Consider the following 25,658-nt stretch of genomic DNA (forward strand, 5'->3'; position numbering starts at 1 on the left):
ACAATAGGAACCAAAAGCCTTAAAACTTGTATACGGTTTAATCATTGCAGTTCCACCTCTAAGAGTGGATCCAAAGAAAATGTAGATGTAATCAAAGTAACACTTTTAAGAACATTCATCACACTGTTGCTTATAAAGGAAACACTGAAGCCCTGACCTGTGTCTCAGTTGGGTGGGCGTCATCACCTGAAGAGAAAGGTGCCGGTTCCATTCCCAGTTAGGGCACATACCTGGGTTGTGGGTTCAATTCCCAGTAGGGGAGCCTACCAGAGGCAACTAACTGATCAGTGTTTCTCTCCCTCCCTTTCTCCTTCCCTTCCCCTCTCTCTAAAAAAAATAAGTAAAACCTTTTTTGAAAAAGAAAAATCTGAAAATAGTATCTAAGAAGATAAATTATGCTACAAAAATTACATGCAGTCAATAGAAATGGTAGTATAAGGGAATATTTAATGTTATAGAAAGTAATTAATGTTATATGGCTAATTTCTTTAAAAGCAAGCTAGACTGGTATACATAAAAAGTATAAACTTCTATATGAAAATAGTTCTAAAGACTAAAAGACACTGTAAATGAGAAGATAGTGTCCTGGAAGGAAATATCTTCAACATGTGTAAGAAAGAACTGAATAATTATAACAAAATAAAGGCTATAAAAACCTATAGATAGCTATTCATAAGAAATAAAATTCAAGGCCCTGGCTGCGTCACTCAGAACATTGTCCTGATATTTCCAAGGTTGTGGGTTCGATCCCTGAACAGTCACAAACAAGAAGCGACTGATAAATGCATAAGTGAGACAACAAATCAATATTTCTTTCTCCCTTCCTCTATCACAAATTTTAAATTTTTAAATAAAATTCACAAAAACATATGAAGTAACTAGCCTTCATAATTAAATAAATTCAAACAAAAATTTTAATTTTTTTCTTGCCTTGCAGATTAACAAAAGGTAAAAACTATTTCTGTGGAGGGCAATTTACAATATTAAAATTTTAAATATTTGTATTGATTTAACATTTCTACTTCAAGGAACAAATCCTTCAAAAACATTCCCGTAAATGCACAGATAAATGTGCAAGGATAGCCACGACAGCACTGTTTGTCATAGAATAAAACTGGAAGGGACCCGAATGTCAGTAAGTAATGAATTGGCTAAATAAGGTGTAGTACAGTTACACACAGAACAATAGATAGGTAGTAAAAAGAATGAGGTCAGCAATTAAGTTCTGATGGGTAAAACACCCAAAATATGGTAAAAGCAAGGTGCAAACAGTATGTATAATATCCTATTTAGAAAAGAAATACTGTCAGGTCTAGGAAAGACAGGGGCCCTCATTTGCTCCATTACCTATTTTGAAGCATGCTAAAATAGTATGTATAATATGATCCCATTTTTATAAAATAAAAAACATGTATTGACAATAAATACTATGGATAAAGGACTAAAAAATATGCACCAAACATTTTGTTGGGGCATAGGAGTTTAGGTGTTATTTTTTTCTGTATTTTTTCTACAACAAATATATATATTTTCTAGTAAGAAAAAAAAACACTTAAAAAATTCAGGCTTGTAGCCTGTTTTTAGGACTAAAACCACCACTGTTCCCTCCGCAGTAGGTCTAGCGTAGCACTTGCTCCATCCTAAAGCCCACCCTCCCTGAACACTCTTCACCTTGTCCTGTGTTCCCAGCTCAGCTCAGCTCAGCTCTGAGGCAGGGCAGGCTGGGTGTCTGATTTACAGTCAATCTTTGTATTTCAAAAATAGAGTCAGTGTCTCTAGAAATCCGGCCAGGAATACCCAATTTTTTTGAGTCAGGCTATTATGTCAAGGGCAACAAAGAGGCTCAGAGAGAAGTACACATGGCTAATGGCACAGTCCCACCCCAAACACACTGGTGACAAAGCAGTGGCCATCACTGATCTTTATTGAATGAGGGGCTCCAGGGGCAAGAAGGTGGGATCAAGAGCAGCAACAGCGGGATTAAGTACAAAAGTATAAAATATAAAGTGCTAAGCACTGGGGAGTGTGCACAGGGGTGGCGCTAGTGCATATAATAGACCTTAAGGACACAGAGCTGAGGACTGGCCACAACCTACCCTCCAAGGGAATCTAGGCCTGAGGGGCCTGTGCAGGGGCCTGTTCAGGGCCCTTGGCTGGAAGTGGAAGTGGCTTCAGTGGGGCACAACCTTGGGCCTTGAAGTAGAAGACCAGCTGTCCAGGTACTTCTGCAAGCACAGTCTGCGCCAATGCCTCCCGAGGGGCCTGCCAGGAGAAGAGGGGCAGGTCAATGGGGGCCCATACCAGCTTCCCAAGGCCTGCATTTTATACACAAAAAGGGATACAAAAGTCAATACCAAACCCTGCCCTAGACGTAGATGAATGGGTATCTCCACTCGTATCAGGGAAAGGTGGAACAGTAAACTTCCAGATCTCATCTGCCCCGAGCTTGCCCCCACTCACATTCTGGAAGCGGCGGTAGGGCACAAACTGCACTATGTCTCGGGCAGCTCCCTCCCCAGAGCGTGTGCGCAGGGGGCCACCATCAGCATCCAGCTGCTCCATGGCCTCGAAGTCAGCACCGCCCACACCCACGATGATCACGGACATGGGCAGGTGAGAGGCACGAACTACAGCCTCACGTGTGGCCTCCACATCTGTCACAGCACCATCAGTCAGCAGCAACAGCACGAAGTATTGCTGGGGATGAGGACATTCATATACTGAAGCAGACTTTTTAAACACCCCAGCCACACATTCCCACGCTGACAAGAAGTCCCCGGCTATGCAGCCCCTTGAGGGGCCAGTGACGAGACCATCCCAGCACCACCACTCCCTCCCACAACCCTCACCGAGGCAGTCCTCTGATGTGCAGCCTGGGCTGCAAACCTGGCCACATGGTTGATGATGGGTGCAAAATTGGTGGGGCCATAGAGGCGCACTTTGGGTAGGGCCTGTCGGTAGGCATCCACAATACCCTGGATACCTAGAGAAGAAGGGCAAGGAGAAAAGACACTATAAGATACTGGGCCGCTCAGGGTTGAGCTGATCCTGACATCACCGTCTTGGGTGAGGAGATTTGGGAACCTGGGTGCATTTCATTCAATCACCCCAGTAACCCAGGGTACTTAACCTTATCCTACAGATGCAGCAATGAAGGCCAAAGACAGGAGGGACACTTGCCCTAAATCACAGCTTGCATTAAAACCCAGATTATGCCCTGACTGGTGTAGCTCAGTGGACTGAGCGGAGGCTGAGAACCTGTGCTCAGGTTCAAGGGGTTGTGAGTTCGATTCCCAGTTGGGGCACATGCCTGGGTTGCGGGCCAGGTCCTCAGTATGAGGTGCTTGAGAGGCAACCACACACTGATATTAAAAACAAAAACAGCCCTGGCTGGTGTAGCTCAGTGGATTGAGCGCGGGCCTGCGAACCAGACAATCGCGGTTCGATTCCCAGTCAAGGCACATGCCAGGGTTGCAGGCAGGTTCCCTGCAGGCCAGTTCCCAGCAGGGCACGCACGAAAGGCAACCATACATTGATGTTTCTCTCCCTCTTTCCTTCCCTTCCCCTCTAAAGATAAATAAATAAAATATTTAAAAACAAAAACAAAAACAAAAACAAAAACAAACCAGATTAGGGGAATGCCCTGACAAATCTAAGGTAGTTGAGCACCAGATTATAACCCACTTAATAAGGCAATGGGTCATAATCCATTTAATAAGAATCCATAGAGGCCTTGGCTGGTGTGGCTCAGTAGATTGAGTGCGGGCCTATGAACCAGATGATCGTGGTTTGATTCCCAGTCAGGGCACATGCCTGGATTGCAGGCCAATTCCCAGCAGGGGACCCACGAGAGGCAACTGTACATTGATATTTCTCTCCCTCTCTCCTCCCTTCCCCTCTAAAGATAAATAAAATCTTTAAAAAAAGAATCCACAGAGATATTAAATAATGGAAGAGGAGAGAAAGCTCTAATAAATGTAGAAGGAGGAATTACAAAATCATTTGATAATCGAGGCATTCTATATATTATCTGGCTTGTAATCTTAAACAATGTCGCTATCATTAAAGACATGAACTCTGGAAGACAAAAATGAATACAACATGAGATCTAAGATTTTCCTTTGCTGTAAAAGACAGGACAAATGGAAGAATTTGAATAAATTCTACAGAATGGATAACAGTATTGTACTGAAATTAATTTCCTGACTTTGAGAATTGTGCTGTGGTTATGTAAGAGTGTGTCTTTGAGTTTAGGAAACACACACTAAAGCATTTAGGGATAAAGGGCCATGCGAATGATGATAGGTGCAAAGTTGGTGGGGCCAGAGAGGCAAACTTGGGGTAGGGCTTATTCCCTACAATCCCCAAACATCTCAGACACAAAACTTGAGTGAAAGTATAACAAAGAAATGTGGTAAAATGTTCATGTTTGGGGATCAGGGTAAAAGTGAACAGCAGCCCCTATAACCCAGGCCCTGACCCCTAAGCTCCAATGATGGAACCCCTATAACTATTCTTATAACTTTTCTCTAAGTCTGAGCTCATGTCAAAATAAAAACCCAGATCAGATTAGGTCAAGTTTTCCGCTTTGGCCTGTTCCCATGTGGAGGTGCCTGGGGAGCCACAAGGTTTGGTCTGCTCTAGATAAGACAGCGGGGCAAAAAGCACCCTGAAAAGAGCTGATGCCCCCAAAATTACCTATGAGCTTCTAGGCAAAGATGATAATATAACAGCTATCATTTTTTAAAAGAGCACTTTGTATGTGCCAGGCTTACTGCTTCAAACTATACACACATCCTCTCCCTTAAACATTCAATACTCTATGATTCTGTGATCCTGCCACACACAGAAGCCAAGCAACTGGCCCCAAGTCACAAAGTTAGCAAGAGGCAGGATGAAGATTTGCCTCCAGGGGCCTGGACCTAAAATCCACTCTTCTAGACAATGGAGCCACTAGTCCTTGCCAACGCAGGCTTGGTCCTGTAGGTATGAACAGATATGCCTTATGCTGGAGGACAGGGGACTTACCTGCACAGTAGGGGTTACTGGGGTTGAAGTTCAAGGCAAATTCATGGGAGACCTGAAGGCAAGAATGCAAATGAGGTTCTTCCCCCACGAGCACCTTTGTACTAAGAAAAGGGCACCATAGTATGTATCAAGCATCAAACAGGAGCTATTTAGTCTTAAGCACTTGCTGTACACATGCCCACAGGGATACATCTGTGCATCTCCCCACAAAGCTGGGTGCCAGGGAGTAAGTCCACCACATCCCTCAAAATCAGGACCCTGAAACTAAAAACATCAGTGTGATAGGGGAAGAGAATGCTCACCTGCCAGTCAGGGGGCACCTGGGCCCCAAATCCAAATGCTGGGAATAGCTTGTCCCTGTAGGAGGACAGTGAATTGGGGAAGAGGCAGTGAGGCAGTGAGGCAGTGAGGCAATGAGAGGAATGTGAGCCCAGAGGCTGGAGCATCTGCAGGGAGTGGGGATCAGCAAGAGAAGTTACTCACGAGTCATAGTCCTGGACCACACTGCCCACGCTCCACAGTGCTGACAGGTACTCATTCACCCCTGTTGGGCTCAGGTAGTGCAGGGAGTCCGGTGAGGAGGGGTCTCCATTGGAGCCTGTGAAGTCCACGCCTACCTAGGAAGATAAGAGGAGAGGAGCTGAAGGCCACCTGGAGCCCCAGATCTGTTCTCTTGCCCCTGGTAAAGCAACTTACAGTAAAGTTGATTTGGCAGCCTCCCATCACATAGTCCAGGAATGAATACTCTGTTTCTACCTGCAGATGAAACCGGGTCGTGGCTGAGGTTAGGAGTTGGGGCTACGAAGCTCAGTGGTCAGAGCCTGGGTCACATGGGCTATTGTCTCACCTGGCAAATCTTGACACGGATAGTTCCAGAGTTCTTGTAGCTCTTCTTTTTCTGCTGCTTCTCAGGGTGGATACATTCAAACTCAGCCTGGTGAGGAAAGAAAAGTTAGAGCAGGAAACTCTGGGAGCATCAGCTGGGACTGGAGTGGAGCTGCCCTGCCCTCCTCCTCTCTAGGGCTACAGCCCTTCAGCCCCCCTCACCACCCTGAGCAGGGCCGGCACTCACTGGGGCTGCTTGCAGCTGGCCCAGGCTGGTGTGGAAGGTGCCGATGAGATCATGTGAACCGTCACTGTCATAGTCCGAGCATCGCACCTGGGGGGGAAGGTGTATATGTATACAAAGACCAGGAGGTAGGTGGCAGAATAAATCCCTCCCCAGCCTTTCTGCCCCGATCCAGTCCACTCAGGAGACAAGCTCCTCACCTGGATGGGTGTGCTGGGATCTCCTCCACAGAAATGCTGAAGGGGAACAGAGAAGCGCTTCCATGTAGGGTTCAGGTTGTTCTTGATTACCTGAAGGGGAAGGCGGGACCTCTAGTGAGCTTTGGGCTGGTGCGCTGGCAGGTGTTGCCCTTTCGCTACCCATACGGAGTCTCCTCCTCCCTGCATTCTAAGCCTTAGTAGTCACGCGCCCCAGGGGATTCTGTCCTACCCAACCCCACCCCATCCCAGGGTTCTCACACCTCAGATCTGTACGTCAGGTGCCATTTCCCATCACCCTGGCGGAAGAACTCCAAGAATGGATCCGATTTTCCTAGGAAGTCCTGTCAATGCCACAGAGAACTATTATAAGACTCAGGGAGAAACACCCCCTATGTCAGTCCTCTGTCCCCTTCCCTGTCCCCCATCACACCATTCCAGTCCCCTTAGTTCTTGGAGTAGGAGCGACTCCCAGGGCCTCCTTCCACACACCTTCTTATCTAGGTTTCTGGCTTCCACCTCCATGGTCACCACACGACTATCCTTCAGCTCCTGAGCTGAGACCTAGGTAAGGGAGGCAGGCAGGGGACTGTTTCACCTCACGAATTCCTCATTCATGTAAAGTCCCTGACCCCACCCCCACAGAGTTCATTCTTACCGTGATGGTGCCCCGCCCAGCAGGTTTTCCAGGCTTCAGCATCAAGGGTAGAGTTAATATCTGGCTGGACACAATCTGGGGCACAGTAGGGAGGAGGGGGTGGTCAAGATCTCAGGCAGGGTTAGGTCCTGCTCAGCCCCCACCCTTCAAGTTTGAGGCCAGCTGGACTGTCTGACAGGGCTCTTATCAAGCTGTGCCTGAAGGACTCTAATCCCAGGCCCTACATACCTGTCCTAGGGAACACTCAGCCCCTCCTAGGAAGTCATCGTCCCCCAGCGCAGGTGTCTTGTTGTCTATATCATAGACGCCAAATCGGAGCTTCTGGACTGTTTCAAAGTGGTACTCAAGCTGCAGAGTCTTGGAGAACTCGGGGCTCGAGCTGTTTGATACTCGCTCGGTCCGGCCAAGCTGTGGGCAGAGGTCAATGAGCATCACAGACCCACACCCTCCACCCTGAAACAATCCTAGGTTCCCTCCACAACCCTAACCCCCCACCTCCTTCTCACCTCAGCCCAGTTGCCCCCTCCCACATCCTGTAAAAGGACGCAGAGTGGGTCAGACTTGGAGCTGATGTCCTTGTCAATGAGGTGGTCACAGGAAATGGACAGCTGAACCAAGGTCACGCAGTGAGCCATCTAGGGAAAAAGGACTTAAGTCAAGCAACAGGGTGCTTCTCCACCTTCCCTGACTCTATGTCCCAGCTTGGGAAGGCAAGTAGGCTTTACCCAGGCAGGGCTGAATCTGCATCCACCCTGACACCCAAAGAAGAGAAGGCCCTATAGCCTCTATACTCCTTCAACCTCCTTGTGTGAACTCAACGGGACAGGAGGTGGTGGTTACTACCAACCCTTGTCCAAGAATATGATGGGAAGGTGCAGAAAAAGGGCACTGGCCTACATTAACAACTTCAACACCAAATCAATCCTTACCCTAAAATTGGTCCTAATCCTAATAATGTTCCCCAGACCCGGACTCTAACCCTGATCTTCTCCAACACCAATGACCCCAAATCAGACCCTAATCCAAGTTCAAACCCCAACATTGCCCCAAACTCAACCATGATCCAGAAACTGCTCCTCAAAAGGTCTCTTTCTCCAATGATTTCCCACTAACCCTGGGTCCTTACATATTGAAGTTGAGTTTTGATCCCTCCTACTGATTCTCCTAGCCTCTAATCAGCAGCTCATGACTAAGTCCTCACTACCCAGTCCAAGCCATCATCGCTTCTCACCAGGCTTACCACATGAGCCTCTTTAACTGGTCTCCTTCATCCTATGCCATCCCCAGCTCCATTCCTCCATCTGCACACCAATGAGCCATTCTCAATAGAGCAACCAAACTCATTCTGTTAAAACATAGGCCAGATCATGCCACACCTCTGCCCGAACCCTCCAATGACTTCCCACTCTCCCAAGGCTTACCCTACAAGGTCTTGAAAGATCCAGACTTCTCTAACCTAATCTCCTAGCTCCTCCCTAGCTCACTACATTCTGGCCACACAGGTCTGCTTGCTTGCCATTCAACAAGGAAGCCTGTTTCTACACCAAAGTGTGAAATGTTCTTCCCTCACATCTGCATGGCTTGCTGTTCCCTCATACCTCTAGGTTTTTGTTCAAAGTTATATTCATTATGAAGGAAAAGGCTCTTTTTTCTAGATACTCTAAAATTGTAACCCTACCACTGGCACATCGCCCAGCCCTTGCATTTGCTCTTTGGTATTTATCACTCTCTAATATCTATATCTATACATATATAGATATATTTACATATTTTTATATAATTTGTCTTCCCCATTAGAATGTAAACTCCGTAAAGAAAGAAATATTTGTCTGTTTTGTTCATTGCTTCATCCTAAACACCTAGACAATAAGTATTCACTGACTGAAATCCAAAACACCACCTCCAGCCTCAACTCCCAGCCCGGCCATCTCCAAACTGGCAATCAAGTGTCACCAAACTTCAACTCATTTCCTCTTCTGGAAACACCATCTTCTTGCATGGATCACCATGACTCCCATGTGACCCCTCCTCCTACAGTCACCCTAACAAGTACCCTCAGACCCCTCACTATCCCTGTGCTCCCCTGGCCCAAACACCTGCAGACCACCAGGAGTGCAACTAAGGTCAGATCTCGCACCCAAATTCACATTTGGCGTCCCAGATTTCCCAGCACTGCACCCCAGCACGCTTCAAGCCTCGGCCTCCCTTAAACTGACCCTCAGTTGATCCTTCCCCCGACTCATCCCAGTTAGTGCTGTTCCCATCGTGGTGCTCCACGGTCTCCATCTGGAATGCCATCAACCAAAGTTGGAATGATTCTGATGAGTCCAGCTTGCTTCACATATTGCCCCTCCACAGCGCCTCAGTCTCGGCTGGAATGCATCCACTGATGGAAGACCCACCTCTTACAATCCCTTCATCAGAAAGTCCTGCTCCACAAAGCCCTATCCAAACCAACCCTAGTGTGTTGAATTCTTACTTCTCCACATTAGCTCTATTTCTTCCCCAGTCTGAAACTCCACAGGAAAGCCTTATTCCATGTCACTCTGAGAACACATTGACACCTGGAAGCAGTGAAATCTTCAGCTAAAATCTAGAGAAACAGCCCCAGTTCTTCTCAATATCACCCCCAGAATGTGGCTTGTAGACCTCTGACCAGCGTGACCGTCCCTGTGAAGGATCCCCAAGGATAGATCCAGAGTGGAACACATACTCCTGAAGGAGCAGAACCATAACTGCCCCCAAGTCACAATCTGACTCCTGCCTCTCACCTCGCATGTTCCCTGAGGTAGTGTGTACACACACAGTACAGAGACAAATGAAGAACGCTCATTTCACTGTTGCTGAAAACAGTGAAAAAACCTGAGACAGCTTAAAGGTCAATCAGCTGGGTGGTGACTAAATTATGGTATAGTTAAATGATAGAATCCCAGTAGCAGCTAAAAACAACCAAAGCAGAACTCTTACCATATTGGTATTATGTGAAAAAAATAAAGTTACCAAAAATGGTAAGAGTATGATTCCATTTTAAACTTCACTTGTGCATGTGTATATAATAGAATCGAATACATACATACACTATGAAAAATGGAAGAGACACCAAATAAATGCAACTTTCATACACACCTCAGAAGAGTGGAAAGAAGGTAAGACTTCTATGTACTCTATATATTTATGTATTGTTTCAATATTTTATACTGCTTATTTTGTATTTTTAAAGGGCCTCATTAGCATTTTTTCACACCTGAAGTCCTCCTGACTGACCATTCTAAGCCCAAAGCCTCTACCTTCAAAGCAACAACCCCTACCTAAGTTCAGGTCTCCTTCTCTCTTGCCTCCTCCCTGGTTTCTCCTCCTTAGCACCACCTCACCTAGTCATCCTTGATGCCAGTTGCCTATGACCCCTAGGTTCAGTGCCACACTCCCCAGCAGGGCCACCTGTGGCACAACTCCAGAAGACTCATCTACATAGAACTCAGTAGTCATATAAGGTGGTGACTCTGCATCCCTAATTCAACCTTCAAAGCCCTTGCCAGTCTGCTCTATTGTTTACCATTCCACTACCCACCCAACTAGTCACCCAAAGCTATTGGGTTGGCCAAGAAGTCTGTCACACATTTTTCAGTAAAATAAAAGACACATTTTTTCATTTTTACCAATAACTTTATTAATTTGGTTATTTTGAGTATGCCAGCTACCTCTCACTGCTGGCTTCCAGTGGGTAGAGGCCAGAGGTGCTGCCAAATATCTTCCAATGCATAAGATAGCACCAGAGCAAAGAATTATTTGGCCAAAATGTCAATAATACCAAGAAACTTCATAAACCACAGTTGATACGTTCAATCTGTCACAACCCCTACTCCACATACAGCACAAATCTTTTTTAGCATTTCAGTTGTGTTTTTACCTTTCTTGAAATAATAAAGCATAATACACCGAAAATGTTGCTTATCTCCTTACATCTTCAATATTAAAATGGCTGCTCAAAAATTCACCAATTTTGGTAAGTTTCTTAAAAAATGCACTGATGCCTGGCAGGTGTAGCTCAGTGGGTTGAGCGCTGTCTTGAAAACCAAGGGGTCACCGATTCGATTCCCAGTTAGGGCACATGCCTGAGTTAAAGGCCAGGTCAACTGGTTGATGGATCTCTTGTACATCAACATTTCTCTCCCTCACTTTCTCCCTCCCTTCCCATCTTTCTAAAAAATGCATGCTGACATGACAGCTCTCACAATACAATCTAACAAAATTGTTTCGAATGAAGTCAAAGACAGCGAAGCACTACTAGAGCCATCATACAGAAAAAATGTAATGGACTTTTTGGCCAACCCAATATTTCTGGTTCCGATACCTTTGACTTTCCTGCCTTGCAAATGCCGTGTCTTCCAAGGTTCTGCTGTAACTTTATTCCTTTATGAAGCCCTGATGACCTCCCCAGGTAAGATTTATTCTCTCCCCTCTGAATGACTACAGTGGTTTCCTCATTAGTCTTTCTACACACACACACCCCTCTATTTATTAGCCAAACAGAAACCAGGCCATACCATTTCTTTGCTTAAAACTCTGGAATGGCTTCCAAAAACTCAAAATAAAATCCAAAGTTCTTACCATGGTCTACAAGGCCCTGCAAGACCAGACCCTTGCCTAACTAACCTAGTCACACAGACATGTCCCGGCCGGGTTTCATTTCTGAGCCACATGCACATGTTCCCAGTCTCATGGCCTCTGTACTGTCTTCTCCCATATACACTCCAGAAAACAAGCTTTATTGGAATATGAACCATCTCTGGTTTGCTTACCTCTATTCTCCAGCATCTACAGTATTACCTACCCTATAGTAGGTACTCAGTAAAAATATTTTTAAATATATTTTTAAAAAGTAACATTGAAAACATTACATCAAAATGTTTATTTTTGTCTTTCTACCCTTGTAAACTATGGCCTCTTTGGAAGTAGAGTTGTGTATTATTTCTGTATTCCTAATTCTAGTGCTCAGCACACAGTTGGTATTAATAATCATTTGCAAAATAAATAGTAAACGTGCTTTTGCTCAACTCAAACCTTCAGGCCTTTTCCATTTAAAATAATGTCCAGCAGTAAATTTTCTTATCATGATCTTGTACAGCTGAGTTTTAAATTTAATTACAGGGCTTCTCCTGGAACTCAGTACTAAATGACAGTCAATTTAAAAACAAGCAAGAAATGTTAGATACTTCTTAAAGAAAAAATATGGACTGGAAATAAGCAAAGGAAGAAGTGATCAACAGCACTTAGTCATTAGGGAAATGCAAATTAAAACCACAGTGACATACTATTACATATGCTCCACAATGGCTAAAAATAAAACCAGCAATGCCAAACATTGACAAAGTACACGGAACTCGCATTTACTGTTAGCGACAGAGTTAAATATACCACTTTGGAAACAGTCTGGTGGCTTATCAGAAAACCAGACAGTTGAGGACTTCTGGCAAAAATAAAGGTGTAGGTAGATACACTTTACTTCTTCACACAACCAAAGGAGGACAACAAATATAAAAAACAAACAACCCTCCCATCCAGAATTGTCAGAAAATCAAACTTTCATAAAGTCTGACAACCTAGGAGTTAAAGAAGAAACATTCATCCAGACTGGTAGGAGGGATGGAGGACGTGGGGCAAGGCAGAGGCTGGAGGACCAGGTGGTCTCACATTTGCCTGCAGATAAACCTGGAGGAAAACTGGGGAGCAAAACATACCACACAACCCAGGGTTCCAGTGTGGGGAAATGAAGCCTCAAAACTTCTACCGGTAAAAATCTGTGGGCGTTGCAGAGGCATGAGAAACTCCCAGCCTCACAGGAGAGTTCATTGGAGAGACCCACAGGGTCCTAGAATGTACACAAGCCCACCCACCCAGGAATCAGCACCAGAAGGGCCCAATTTGCTTGTGGGTAGCAGAGAAAGTGACTGAAAGATGCTCAGAACTGAGCAAGTGGCATTGTTCCCTTTCAGACCTCTCCCCCACATACAGCACCACAAGGCAGTGATCTGGGTTGCCTCACCCTGGAGAATAGCTAAGGCTCCATGCCTTACAATGTTACAGGTGTTCCAAGACAAAGAAATATGGCTCAAATGAAAGAACAGATCAAAACTCCAGAAAAAGAACTAAGCGACAAAGAGATAGCCAACCTATCAAATGCAGAGTTCAAAACACTGGTAATCAGGATGCTAACAGAAATGGTTGAGTATGGTTGCAAAATTGAGGAAGGAGTGAAGGCTATGCAAAGTGAAGTAAAGATAAATATACAGGATACCAACAGTGAAGGGAAGGAAACCGGGACTCAAATCAATGATTTGGAACAGAAGAAAGAAATAAACATTCAACTGGAACAAAATGAAGAAACAAGAATTCGAAAAAATGAAGAGAGGCTTAGGAACCTCTGAGACAACTTTAAACATTCCAACATCTGAATCATAGGGGTACCAGAAGGAGAAGAGGAAGAGCAAGAAATTGAACACTTATTTGAAAACATAATGAAGGAAAACTTCCCCAATCTGGTAAAGAAAATAGCTTATGAAGTCCAGGAGTCTCAGAGAGTCCTAAAGAAACTGGAACCAAAGAGGAACACACCAGGACACATCATAATTACATTACCCAAGATTAAAGATAAGGAGAGAATTTTAAAAGCAGCAAAAGAAAAGGAGAGTTATTTACAAAGGAGTTCCCATAAGACTATCAGCTGATTTCTCAAAACAAACCTTGCAGGCATGAATGAACTGGAAACAACTATTCAAAGTCATGAAAGGCAAGGACCTACACCCAAGATTACTCTATCCAGCAACACTATCCTTTAGAATGGAAGGGCAGATAAAGTGCTTCCCAGGTAAGGTTGAGTTAAAGGAGTTCATCAGCACTAAGCCCTTATTCCCCCCCCCCCCCCCCCCCCCCGCAAAGATTTTATTTATTTATCTTTAGAGGGTAAGGGAAGGAGAGAGGGAGAGAAATATCAATGTATGGTTGCATCTCATGGATCCCCTGCTGGGAACTGGCCTGCAACCCAGGCATGTGCCCTGACTGGGAATCGAACCGCGATCCACTGGTTCGCAGGCCCGTGCTCAATCAACTGAGCTACACCAGCCAGGGCAGCACTAAGCCCTTATTATACAAAATGTTAAAGGGACTGACTTGTCTAAGAAAAAGAAGATAAAAAATATGAACAGTAGCCTGGTTGGTATAGCTCAGTGGATTGAGCGCAGGCCTGTGAACCAAAGGGTCGCAGGTTTTATTCCCAGTCCGGGCACATGCCTGGGTTGCAGGCCAGGTCTCCAGTGGGGGCCATGTGAGAGGCAACCACACATTGATGTTTCTCTCCCTCTCTTTCTCCCTCCCTTCCCCTCTCTAAAAATAAATAAATATTTAAAAAATACAAACAGTAAAATGGCAAATTCACAACTATCGATTACTGAACCTAAAAACAAAAACAAAACACACTAAGCTGACAACTAAAACAGGAACAGAATCACAGAAATGGAGATCATATGGAGGGTTATCAGCGGCGAGGGGGGAGGAGAGAAAATGGGGGGAAAGGTACAGGTAAGCCTAAGATGCATAATTGGTAGGAACAAAATAGACAGGTGGAGGTTAAGAATAGTACAGAAAATGGAGAAGCCAAAGCACTTATATGTACGACCCCTTGACATGAACTAAGCAGAGGCGGCAGCACAGAGGGATACTGGTGGGAGGGACCTACAGGACAGAGGGGGAGAAAGGGGAAGAAAAAAATGGGATAACTGTAATAGCATAATCAATAAAATATTCTTAAAAGAACCCAAACATACACCTATTCCAGAGCAACACCATTCCTAGAGTTTTACCCAAAACGTAAACATTATGTCCACAAAAGGATTTGTACAAGTATGTTCATAATAGCTTTATTCATAATAGCCCCAAATTTGAAACAGCCCAGGTGTCCATCCATCAATATGAGAATGGATAAACAAACCATAATATATATGTAGCAGAAAATCACTCAGCAACAAAAAAAAACCTATTAATATCTGCAATGTGAATTTGAAGCCTAAATACATAAATTACTTAGAAAGTTTCACAACAGGCAAAACTAATCTATGGTAAAAAAAATTCTTTCCTTGTCCCACAGGGGAGGGGCAGGTATTAACTGAGAAGAGGCAGGAGGAAATTCTAGAGGGAATGAAAAAGTTCTTTGTCTTGAAAGGAATGTTGAATCACAGATACACTTGTCATTTTTACCTAATGGTACACTTAAGATGTACACATCTTACTGTATATAAATGTTACCACCCTCCCCAAAAATACTGAACTCAAGAACTTGGAAATGTTTATAGATGAGGTATGCTGATGGATGCAGCTTCTTTGAAATGCACCAAAAAATAAAGTGGTGGTTGAGTGGATAGAATGGATTTGAAAACAAAGGGAAAAAATTAAACCGTAAAATCTAAATAGTGCATATATGAGTATTCACTGCACAATTTTTTCAACTTTCCTGTGTGTTGGAAGCTTTCACAATAAAATATTGAGAGAAAATTTAAATGGAGGGCCACAGGTTTATCCCTGATAGCCTTCTGTTGTGAAGTACAAAAGCATTAGCCATAATTATCTGTGGGGGTGAGATTACAGGCACCTGGAGTTGCTGTCTTTTCCCTCACTCCAGGTCTTTTCTCAAAGATCCCAGAGAGGCTGTTGGTCGGGGCCGAAGGCAGTGGGCCAATTTTTTCTTGTACTAGGCCTCAATTTCTGATGGCACTCTTTTCGATTACCATTTTATTTCTATTACTATTTCCACCACTGTCTCCACAGCCAGTCCAATTCTATCCCTTTTCAGTTCTTCTCTGATTAGACTAGAACCACAACCAGAATGCTGTGGCCCCTCTACACCTCAGCAGCACATGGGGCTGGATTTCCATTCTGTGAGATTAGAACTACTCGTACAACCATAGTTGTTTTGTTCTTCTTCCCCGCCCCCGCCAGAACTGCCTCCTCTGCTTTCTCACTAGAATTAGCAACTCTTTATGTATAAGCAAAACTTTGAAATGTGCAGTTTATCCTTCGAGTCAAGTTCCCTTTCAACTATATAAAGCATGGGATCATTAATCTCTCCCAAACACTGTTTATCTCCTTTACAATTCTACCTCCAAGCCTAGCTGTTTGGAAATCTATAATTAAAACTCCTAGTTCATGTCACTCTTCTGTCCTGTATCTCTTGAAAAGCTACATACTTTAAACCAGATGTGCTTACTTTCATCTAGCCCCGGTATAATTAATATCAAGGAACTTCCAGCCTCCTTTATAGAACTGAAATTTTACAAAAGCATATTAAGTATCACAGTTAATTGAGTCAAAAAAAAGAGAAGTCTCAGAAACTTTCTCATTTGTTTTTGTAAGAGAGGTTTAATACTCTCCAGGACTTTGTGCCATCTCTTCTGAACCAGCATACTTCGCCTGGTTATGTCTAAGTCTCCTAACTGGTTTCCCCCTTTCCACTCTATCCCTTTAGGTCTGTTCTCTATCACAAAGGCAGAAATCTTCCCTGACTCCAACCCAGCAAAACCCAGCTGAAATCATCAAACTGAAGCCATGAAGGGAGAAATGAACTTGTTGGGGGTTTTTTGTAATGATTTTATTTATTTTTAGAGATGAAAAGGGAGGAAGAAAAGGACAGAAACATCAATGTGTAAGTGACCAATTTCCTGGTTGTCCCTTGCGCCCTCCAACCAGGGACCTGGCCCATGACCCAGGCTTGTGCCCTGACCAGGAATTGAACCAGTGACCTTTTGGTTTGCAGGTCAGTGCTCAATCCCCTCAGCCACACCATCCAAGGCAAGAAGTGAACTTTCTAGGAAAACCCAACACACAAGACTAGCTTTGTTATCTTTGTCCCCAACATCTACCTTTCCACTTGACACTAGTTAGGAACTACAAGTAGGAACATCTAAATACATAGTACCAACTTTTTCTGCCTTTACTTTCTACCACTTGAAGTCTTACCGATACTTTCCACACCCCCTTGTAGGAGCTTTTCTCTGTTTACTCCCATCACCATCCTTAATGCTTTCTAAGCCCCACACCTGATAGCACTTTCCTCCACTATTCCTTAAGAAGCCACACTCATTCTCATTTTTGTAACTTAAAATACACAAAATGTCAGAAATAAAAAGGAACTGAGTGACCATCCAATCCAAGTCCTTCAATTTAAGGTACAGAGGTAAGATGTGATGTGGTTAAGGCCACACACACGGTTAAGTAAAATGAGGGCTAGAACTCAAATAATGTGACCCCCACCTAGTCTAAACCTTTGGACTGTAGTGATACCCTTCTTCTCTCCTGAAAGAATGTTTCTTCTTATAATTAGCAGTCTGACACAGTGGGCAAGAATATGGCTTCTACAGTGAAGTCACAAGGCTGGCTCCAAATACTGGCCCCTCGCTCCTTCCTGGCCACAGTGAGATACTACCACACACCTACCAGAATGATGTCTTACCTATGTAACTTGGGCAAAATACTCTCTAAACCTCAAGATTCTCAGGTGTAAAGTGAGTGATATTATCTATTTCTGAAGATTTATATAAATAATGTATGCAAGATGCTTAGTATAGAGCCCAGTACTATTATTACCGATAAGTATTAACTATTACAATCCTTAAAGCCTAGCTCTCACATGCCCTTACCATGATCTCACCAGCACCAAGCGTCTCACTCTGGACTACAATACTCAATCCATGCCACAGTTGTATTGTCAATGTTTCCAGTTCCTTGCCTGTCAATGAAATGAACTTTAGCCGCTGCTTCAGCACCTACTATGTCACAGAGTGCAAACCTGTGCACATAATGGAAATTCAAAATACCTCAGGGTGTGTGCTAAAGCAAGCCTGTATGGTATGCAAGAGACAACTGTTAAATATTAAGAAATTTTGTAACTAGATGGCCTTGGTAGTTTTAAACCATAGAAACTGGATAAATAATAAAAAATCAGGGCTTCTCTTCACCCAGCTAGCCTGTTTACCAGCATAACACTGTTGACAGGAAATCCCACTCTGCCAACAGGGAGTAATCTGCCCTTTATACTCTTCCCTGACTTGGGAGATTCTAATTCTGCTCTTCATAAATCCAAAATTAGATCTTTTCTCCTGGATCAATTCAGTGCCAGCTGAGGTGAAACTCATCAGTAGTTTATGCTCAGGAGTCACACTGCCCTCTTATATTCCCAAAAACCTAACAAGGAAAGACGGACCAGCTGTCAATCCCACTTCCAGGATTCGAGGAGGAAGAGCCCCAGTGCCTGGCTGGCAGGAGCACTCCTTCAACAAACCAAAGCCATGCTCACACCCCCGTTGCCTACCTTGACAGGCTGGCGCAGGTAAGATGCTGGATCAAGTCTTGAAAGCCCATCGGGAAATTCTCCATAGGTTCACAATGGGCAGAACGCCACCCATGAAATACTCTTTTCCCCATAAGATTGAAAAGAAAAGCTATGCCCACCACCACAGTCCTTTCTTCCTTCTCTGCCTCCTCAAAGGACATGGAGAAGGCAGACAAATTTTTTTTCAGTTGTCTCTCCCTCTGTAACTCAGGGATTCCCCAAGTTTAATCAACAGACCTCAATGGTCACAAACTGAACCAAATACACAAATTGTTACTATAAAAATGACACATTCTTTATTCACACGATGGCTACTAAAATTGTGTTTCTAAATGAAAAATTTAAGCAATAATTTAACTCCATATAATACTAAAAACTCCAGGTGCCATGCAGTATTTGGCAATACCACAAAGCTTAAAACGTGCATGTTCACACAAAAAGTGAAAAGTGAGGAAATATGACAAACTGTCACAGGGTCTCCCACCCTGTTATAGTCTGTGATGGTCAAAATGTTAGAAACCACTGATCCAACTCCAATGTCCCCACAAGACACATCCAAGGTTGAAGTAAAGAGCCCAGCTTGACCAGAGAATTGGATATGAGAAAGGAAGCAAACCGAGGAGGAACACGTGACCTTCAAACAAGAGGGCTGTACCAGAATGGGAGTTTCTCTCTGCCCTATGACTCAATGTGCTACACAAAACCTCCACCTGCCTATTTCAGAATAAACATTGAACATTAGAAGAAGGCTGGCATCCCTTTCCCAGCAGGCTCAAGACCCTTGACACAGAAGTGCTGCCAGTGGCTTCCTGCACCTTTCCCCCAAGTCAGGGAGAGGCAGGGAACAGTTGAAGGAGGGGCTCTGCCTATAGAACAACCATAGGCGGCAGCCTTTAATGGAATGATCTCTGTTCACCCCTTCCTATCAATGAGGCCTTGGGCAAATTACTTTGCTACTCTTTGCCTGGATTTCCCCATCTGTAAAGCAGGGATGATAATAATGCCAACTTTACAGAGTCATTGTGAGAATTAAATGAGCCCAAGCATGACAAGTGTACCATCTAACACAAGGTAGCCCAAAGTGTGTTAACTGCTACACTTAGTGCTTATAAATGGATCCTTGGGCCCTGGCCAGTGTGGCTGTTAGTTGGAGCATCATCCCGTAACTGAAAGGCTGCGGGTTTGACTCCTGATCAGGGCACATAGTTAGATTGTGGGTTTGATTCCCAGTCTGGGTATATATGGTCTCTGGTCTGAGAGGTGTGTGTGGGCTTGATGCTTCTCTCTTACATCCATGTTTCTCTCCCTTCCTCTCTAAAAGTGGCTAAAAAAATAAATATATATATATATATATATATATATATATATATATATATATATCCTCAGATGAAGATTTTAAAAGGATCCTTTTGCAATATCATTATCTCCTTCTGGTTCATGGGACACCCAGAAGGAATGCCTCTGGTCTGCCTGCTCCAGATGACCTAACTGAAGAAATGAAGACCCTGTTGTCTCCTAATGAAATTTCTCAAACTGTACTGCAGGACTATTACACTCAGAAAAAGCAGTAAAGCAAGTAGCAAGACCCAAATCTTGAGTTCCAATGGTGTCTCTTTAATTTAAGGTTCAAATTCAGAAATCTCCATAAAGAAACAGAATGGCTGGCTTCATATAATCACAGTTTATAATCACTGGATAGAACAAGCTTATCTAATTTAACCTCATTTTGTAGAAGACTGCAGCCAGACAAAGGAAATGACTAGTCCTGGGAATCACAGTAATTGATGAACCACAACCTGATTCCCTGAGAATGTGATCTCTACATCCACCCATTTTAACAACAGCTCATGCCTTATAGTCCAGCCCAATCTGAGGTCCACCTGGCCACTAAAGAGCAATGAGGCTCATGTGGCCTCTTCAGAGGTCGTATAACTAGCATTGCACACAGATGGAAGATATTTCTGCATCCACCACACTTTCTCCCTATTTGACCACCAGGGCAGGAAAGGAGGAGTTGCTGGACTCCATAAATACAGGACTTTATTAAGGGAATAAACTTTAAAAAGCACAGATATTGCAAATAAAGTAGTATTCACCTCAGGAAAATGTGATTTACACCACAAATTTCAAAGAACATTACTGAGCAGTCAATTCTGTCCCCATCCTGCCCTGATGGGATCTACATTCTTTTAACAAGACCCCCTGCCTCTCTGTTGCTTAGAGTGTCTAAGACAACAGTACTAGACCACCTTCCTGAGCATCTATTTCCAGGGCAAGGGGATCAACAAGAACTTGTGTCTCTAGTGTGCAATGTGACCTATGGCACAAAAGGAGCTGAACGAATGAGCAAAAGCAGCAGATCAGAGCCCTTGGAAAATAAACCTACCTATTGTTCATGCCAGCCCTTCTCACTGGAATAAATTCACTTGGGATACATGGAAGTTCTTAACATGGGTTACTCTTCAGAATTTGTAGGTAAGGGAAGCTGAGAAATAAAAACGGGAGGATTTCAACAATAGGGAAACTACATTGTAGACACATTTACCCATCTGCCATTGTGGATAGGAAAGATTCTAGTTCTGCTGCTTCTAGTGCAGGATTAGCTTTAAAAAAACTCTCACCTAGTTAACCTCCAATGTGGACCATGAGAAAGGAACTGAGACACGTTCTCCAAAAATACTACAAACACAGCAGGAGGGGAAATCATTAGGAGGAATGCAACAAAATTGGAATACTTAAAAAACAGCTGAAAAGAGGCAGCAGAAACAAGAAATGATAGGGTATAACTTTTTAAGTATAAATGCATGCTGTACAAATGAGTATCTCCTAGCCACATCTGACTATTGAGCACTTGACATATACTTAGTTCAAACCACAATGTGGTGTTAAATACACGTTGTATTTTGAAAAGTTAACACCAAAAAAAGTATATATACTACTTCAATAATGTTATATTATGTATTGAAAAGGTTACATTTCAGATCTACTGAATTCAATATTATTAAAGTTAATTCTACTTTTTTTTGACATTTTTAATGTAACTACTAGAAAAATTTAACTGACATCAAGTGACTCATTTCTATTGGACAGTGCTGCCTAACAAGAAACCCCACAGATCCGACATGAAAAATACTGTTGCTGTTCAATACAGTAGCCACTAGCCACATGTGGCTATGTGAATTTAACAGTAGCTACTGTAGCCAATAATTACCATATTAGTGCATATACGGATATTTCCACTGGAGAAAATCCTATTGGACAGCACTGGTCTAGACAAGGACCAAGATACTGACACTTCACACAGAAAAACTAAAAACTCCATATTGAGCTGATCCAAAACTAGAGAGTTTATGAACTTCAGGCAGTCACCTTTGCATATAAGATTCAACTGATGGGGAAATTCACTTAGTTATGGAGTATCTATGAATATCTTAAGAGCATTTATAAAAAGTGGTTTCTGGCAGCGAGTCAAAAGGTTAATAAAGAGATGAAAGGTTCTGTCCCTCTGCTAGATCAGGACCCCCTAGAACCAACCCTTTCCTGCTGCCTACCCCAATGCCCCAAGCTGTGGGAATCTCAGGCGACGCTATTGTACAGGACAACATCAGGAGCTTCCAGGACAAGCACCATTCTAGAGGGTGCCACTGAGTTCCCTCACACTATTAATCATTTCACTTTACATTGCCTCCCAAAGAACCTCAGTTAGGCATCACACCTTCCCTCAGGTTGCAAACAACGCTCCCATTACACTTCTGTCTGACCATTTAGCAATTGGCCAGGAAAGCCTTTATACAGTTCCTGCGGGACATAAGTGTATCTCACACATGTACAAGTACAACTGTGCATTTCCTTAAGTAATTTAAGACATTCAAGTCTTTAAAAACAGCTATCTTATTTTGCTAGGTGGACAACACAGCCCGAAAAAGTTAACAAGGGTTACAGCTATGGCTCAGCTGTACATCGACACAAAATTATCTTAAAAGCTTGGGGGCAATAGATGTTTCCAATTCCAGCCTGTCAATTCAATGGTCATAGAAGCAAAGGCAATTGGCATAATCTGCTCCAGCAGGAAAAGGTTCATCAGTTTTTTCACTTTAGCCAGACCCATAGCAGAAACCCTGTTGGTCCCACAGACCTGCGCACAGAAAGTTTATGTATAAAGGACATGATCCTTTGTATTGCAACCCAATGTGTGAGGGACTGTAGCTGAGGGTGGCATTAACTCACTTCCAGGTGGAAAAGGAAAATGAGAAAATCAGCAACCACACCAGCTGGTATGACTTAAAACCCCTCACGTAGCAATTTACCTTTTTGTGAGGACTAACAGGTGATTTGTGGTAACCCAATGTGGTTGTTACATTTGATAAGTAGCACAAATGCCTGAGTGACAAATATTCACTAATCAAAAGCCATGACTGAACTCATGCCTCCTTCACCCCAATTAGCAAGTGAGGGCTACAGAGACATCAGGCTAGGGGCTTCAGTCTAAGTAAAACTCATATCCTGGTTACCAGCAGACTTGCTATATAAGCAGGGAAAACTGGCATAAAAATGGAGAGGGAATGAAACACCTATTTTTAATACAGCAGAGCTCACTTCTGGGACATTATGCTTATTCAATGCCTTTGACTCTGTTCTATGCTGGTCACGGCTCTATTTTCCCCAAATAGTCACCTTCTCCTCCTCTCAACATGACACAGCAAGCCTCAGTTACCAATCAGGAAGAATGACCTGAAACGACTAAATTTCTAAAGTCAGAGTCCAGATGTCCGGAACAGCTTGGGTGTCAACTCCGATGCTTGGCCGTGCCTTTTAACCACTTCCCTACAACTGGCGTTAGCTTAGTCTCTATGACCTGTGAACACTTTCACTAGGAGGTGGTCCCTGGGCCTCTTGACAAAATTCAAGGAATGTATTTAATGAGATTTCCCAAGCACTATTTCCTACCCCCAGATTTTTAGAGTGCTGCCTTCTTTCCCTCCGGCTGGAATGCTCACAACTGTTGGTTTTTTGCTCCTTCTGGACTCCTTAGTAGTACAGCACTATGTAGAAAAGCAGTACCACCTTACTTGCTTGTTGCTAGTTAGGTCGATCCAAAAAAAGCCAATTCTAGGATGCTTATGAGTCCTCTGGCACAAAGTAGCTCAAGGCACCAAGAATAAATCCAAGAACAGCAAAGAATTAACATTTACCTGAGCAGGCACCAGTAAGAGCTGAACCTGCTTATATTAGTGAACAGGCTTCCACCCAAAAAGTCACTAGATCATTAGAGGATACCACCAGAGAACTTTTTCCAGAACATTTTTGTAATAAATTAACTGATCAGATTTCACGTTAAAAAGATGATATGTAAGTTCAATTTTTAATTAAAAATAGCCTTAAGTTTTCATTCTATCATATCCCATAAAAGCTCTGCTTTTGAGAAAGAGAATGGTGACAATGTATATAATTGATAAACCATTTCCATTTAAGATGAAAAATGAACAATGAATAACACAAGTGAGTAACCTCTTCTGACCAAGAAAAGGACTTGTTAGCACACAGTTCACCCCTTTAAAATGATAAAAGGCCATTCCGGATGTCTGTAGGCAGCTGATCTCACTGTGACTTTGCAAATGCTCAGTTGAACTTTCATGATTTTAAAACATCTCAGCAACTACCTGAAATTAAGTGTCTGGTCTAAACCCATCTAATGCAAGTTGAGTGTTCAAACTCAAATACAGGCTAGAATTCTTTCATGATAAAGATAAAAATTATAATAAATGTTTTTCAAGAGCTTTGGTTAAAAGGAATAGCTCATAAATTTTTCCGCAAATCCAATCCAGATTTTCTGTTTAAAAGAACCCGTGGAGTTCATAAAAATTTTTCATTAGCTTTTTTTTTTCCCAGAAGTTGAACAAACGTGGAAGGAACAAAACCAGAACATCAATGCCAGAAAGCAGCAATATTTTTGATTCCTCTTTACTCTTCCCAACCTCAAATACACTAATGCAAAAGCCAAATAAATATACAAAAAAGAAAAACGAAGCTTTAGAGGCATGTGCAATTGACAATGTATTCCGAAGATTTTTTTCCATTCCCTAAAATAATCAGTCCCCCCCCCCCATTTTTCCCCCCAAAGAATTCACAGCCCCCTTTAAGACTCTTGGGAAAAAGGAGCATCTGGTTTCCGGTTGAGTCCACATAATGAACTGGGCTTGTTAACAAAGCACATATAATAAAATAAAAGTCTTAAAGGGTGAATACCACAGATTTGACCTAGAATCAAGTTTCCTCCCTGCTGTTCCAGGTATCCTCTTCTTTCCACACTTCTGCATTAGTGGACAAGGATAAGCAACAACTGTTACCTCCAAGATCACCAAATCCACCTTTCCAAAGGCACAGAATTATTTTCGGGTGTTAAAAAAAACACACAAAAACCTGACAGGATAGCTCATCAGAGTACTGTTGTGCGGTTAAAGCATTAAAAGCATCAGGCTGTTTTATTTTGCGACACGTTTATTGAACAGTATCCAAGACTTCATCTTTATAAACAAAAACTTCTACTGAATGATGCCAAGGCGGTATTTGCTGGCAAGTTCGGCCATATTGGCAACAAGTCATTTTATTGTATTTGGTTTCTAAAGTAAGGAGCACTATAGCACTGTCAGTAAAACAAGTTAAATGTGGTAATTTTGCAAGAGCAGCAAATAATTTAAAAAGTGATCACTGCCAGAAATTCTTTCCAGAAGATTTGACTAGCAGCAATTTTTTATGTTCTTTGTTAAGTGTTCTTGAAATTGATGAGTGGACTTATTTTTAAATGCTTGACCCTCACCTGCACACAATGAAGAATACAATAAAAGGGACTATGAGTTTGATTAAGAATTTTATGCATCCTTATTTTTATCCAAGGTATTTCCCACTCAAAATGTGTTTGCTTACTTCCATAGGCAGCCCTAGATTTTCATCCAGTGGCTTAAGACTGACACAATTATGCTAAATATTACTCTCTGAAATTTTCAATAAAAAGTTTCCTAATGGAAATATAAAGCAATTTCACTGCCATTACTTTGACAACTTGGAGCATAAAGCTAGAAACTACATTTCACTTAACAGTGTTGCATTAAAAAAAGCCACTAGTGATTGTACATCCAAACTACAGTGTAAACACAAAACACTCCTCCAAATTTTGCTTATGAACGATGTTTCACTATAGTTCAGAAAAAGTTCACAACTTTGTTTGCTTATAAAAGACATTTTGTGGGTTTCTCTAATCCTTTAAACTAAAAAATAAAAATAAAAAACAAAAACCCTCAGCCAGGGCAGTGGGGGGAATGAGAATTAGGC

General features: G+C 42.9%; 1 protein-coding gene across 9 annotated transcripts in view; it reads right to left on the reverse strand.

Annotated features, from left to right (window-relative positions):
- Nucleotides 1-1,906: 1,906 nt before the first annotated feature.
- Nucleotides 1,907-25,658, reverse strand: part of LOC119063360 (RNA-binding protein 12) — a 37,585-nt gene continuing 13,833 nt past the window's right edge. For 8 of the 9 annotated variants that reach the window (XM_037164694.2, XM_037164690.2, XM_037164693.2 and 5 more), the window contains 15 exons: nucleotides 7,459-7,587; nucleotides 7,181-7,360; nucleotides 6,953-7,027; nucleotides 6,787-6,858; nucleotides 6,558-6,638; nucleotides 6,298-6,387; nucleotides 6,101-6,187; nucleotides 5,876-5,962; nucleotides 5,725-5,784; nucleotides 5,512-5,645; nucleotides 5,331-5,385; nucleotides 5,029-5,080; nucleotides 2,850-2,983; nucleotides 2,461-2,697; nucleotides 1,907-2,262 (listed from right to left, as the gene is read on the reverse strand). In XM_037164694.2, the coding sequence (XP_037020589.1) occupies nucleotides 2,110-2,262; nucleotides 2,461-2,697; nucleotides 2,850-2,983; nucleotides 5,029-5,080; nucleotides 5,331-5,385; nucleotides 5,512-5,645; nucleotides 5,725-5,784; nucleotides 5,876-5,962; nucleotides 6,101-6,187; nucleotides 6,298-6,387; nucleotides 6,558-6,638; nucleotides 6,787-6,858; nucleotides 6,953-7,027; nucleotides 7,181-7,360; nucleotides 7,459-7,587 (1,626 nt within the window). In that variant the 3' untranslated portion in view covers nucleotides 1,907-2,109. Of the gene's footprint in view, nucleotides 2,263-2,460; nucleotides 2,698-2,849; nucleotides 2,984-5,028; nucleotides 5,081-5,330; nucleotides 5,386-5,511; nucleotides 5,646-5,724; nucleotides 5,785-5,875; nucleotides 5,963-6,100; nucleotides 6,188-6,297; nucleotides 6,388-6,557; nucleotides 6,639-6,786; nucleotides 6,859-6,952; nucleotides 7,028-7,180; nucleotides 7,361-7,458; nucleotides 7,588-25,658 lie in introns of those variants that run through there. The other variant, XM_053671036.1, reaches the window with a different exon arrangement.

This window comes from Artibeus jamaicensis, unplaced genomic scaffold (assembly GCF_021234435.1).
Source record: "Artibeus jamaicensis isolate MK-2021 breed Jamaican fruit bat unplaced genomic scaffold, CSHL_Jam_final contig_685, whole genome shotgun sequence".
Taxonomy (NCBI): Eukaryota; Metazoa; Chordata; class Mammalia; order Chiroptera; family Phyllostomidae; genus Artibeus; species Artibeus jamaicensis.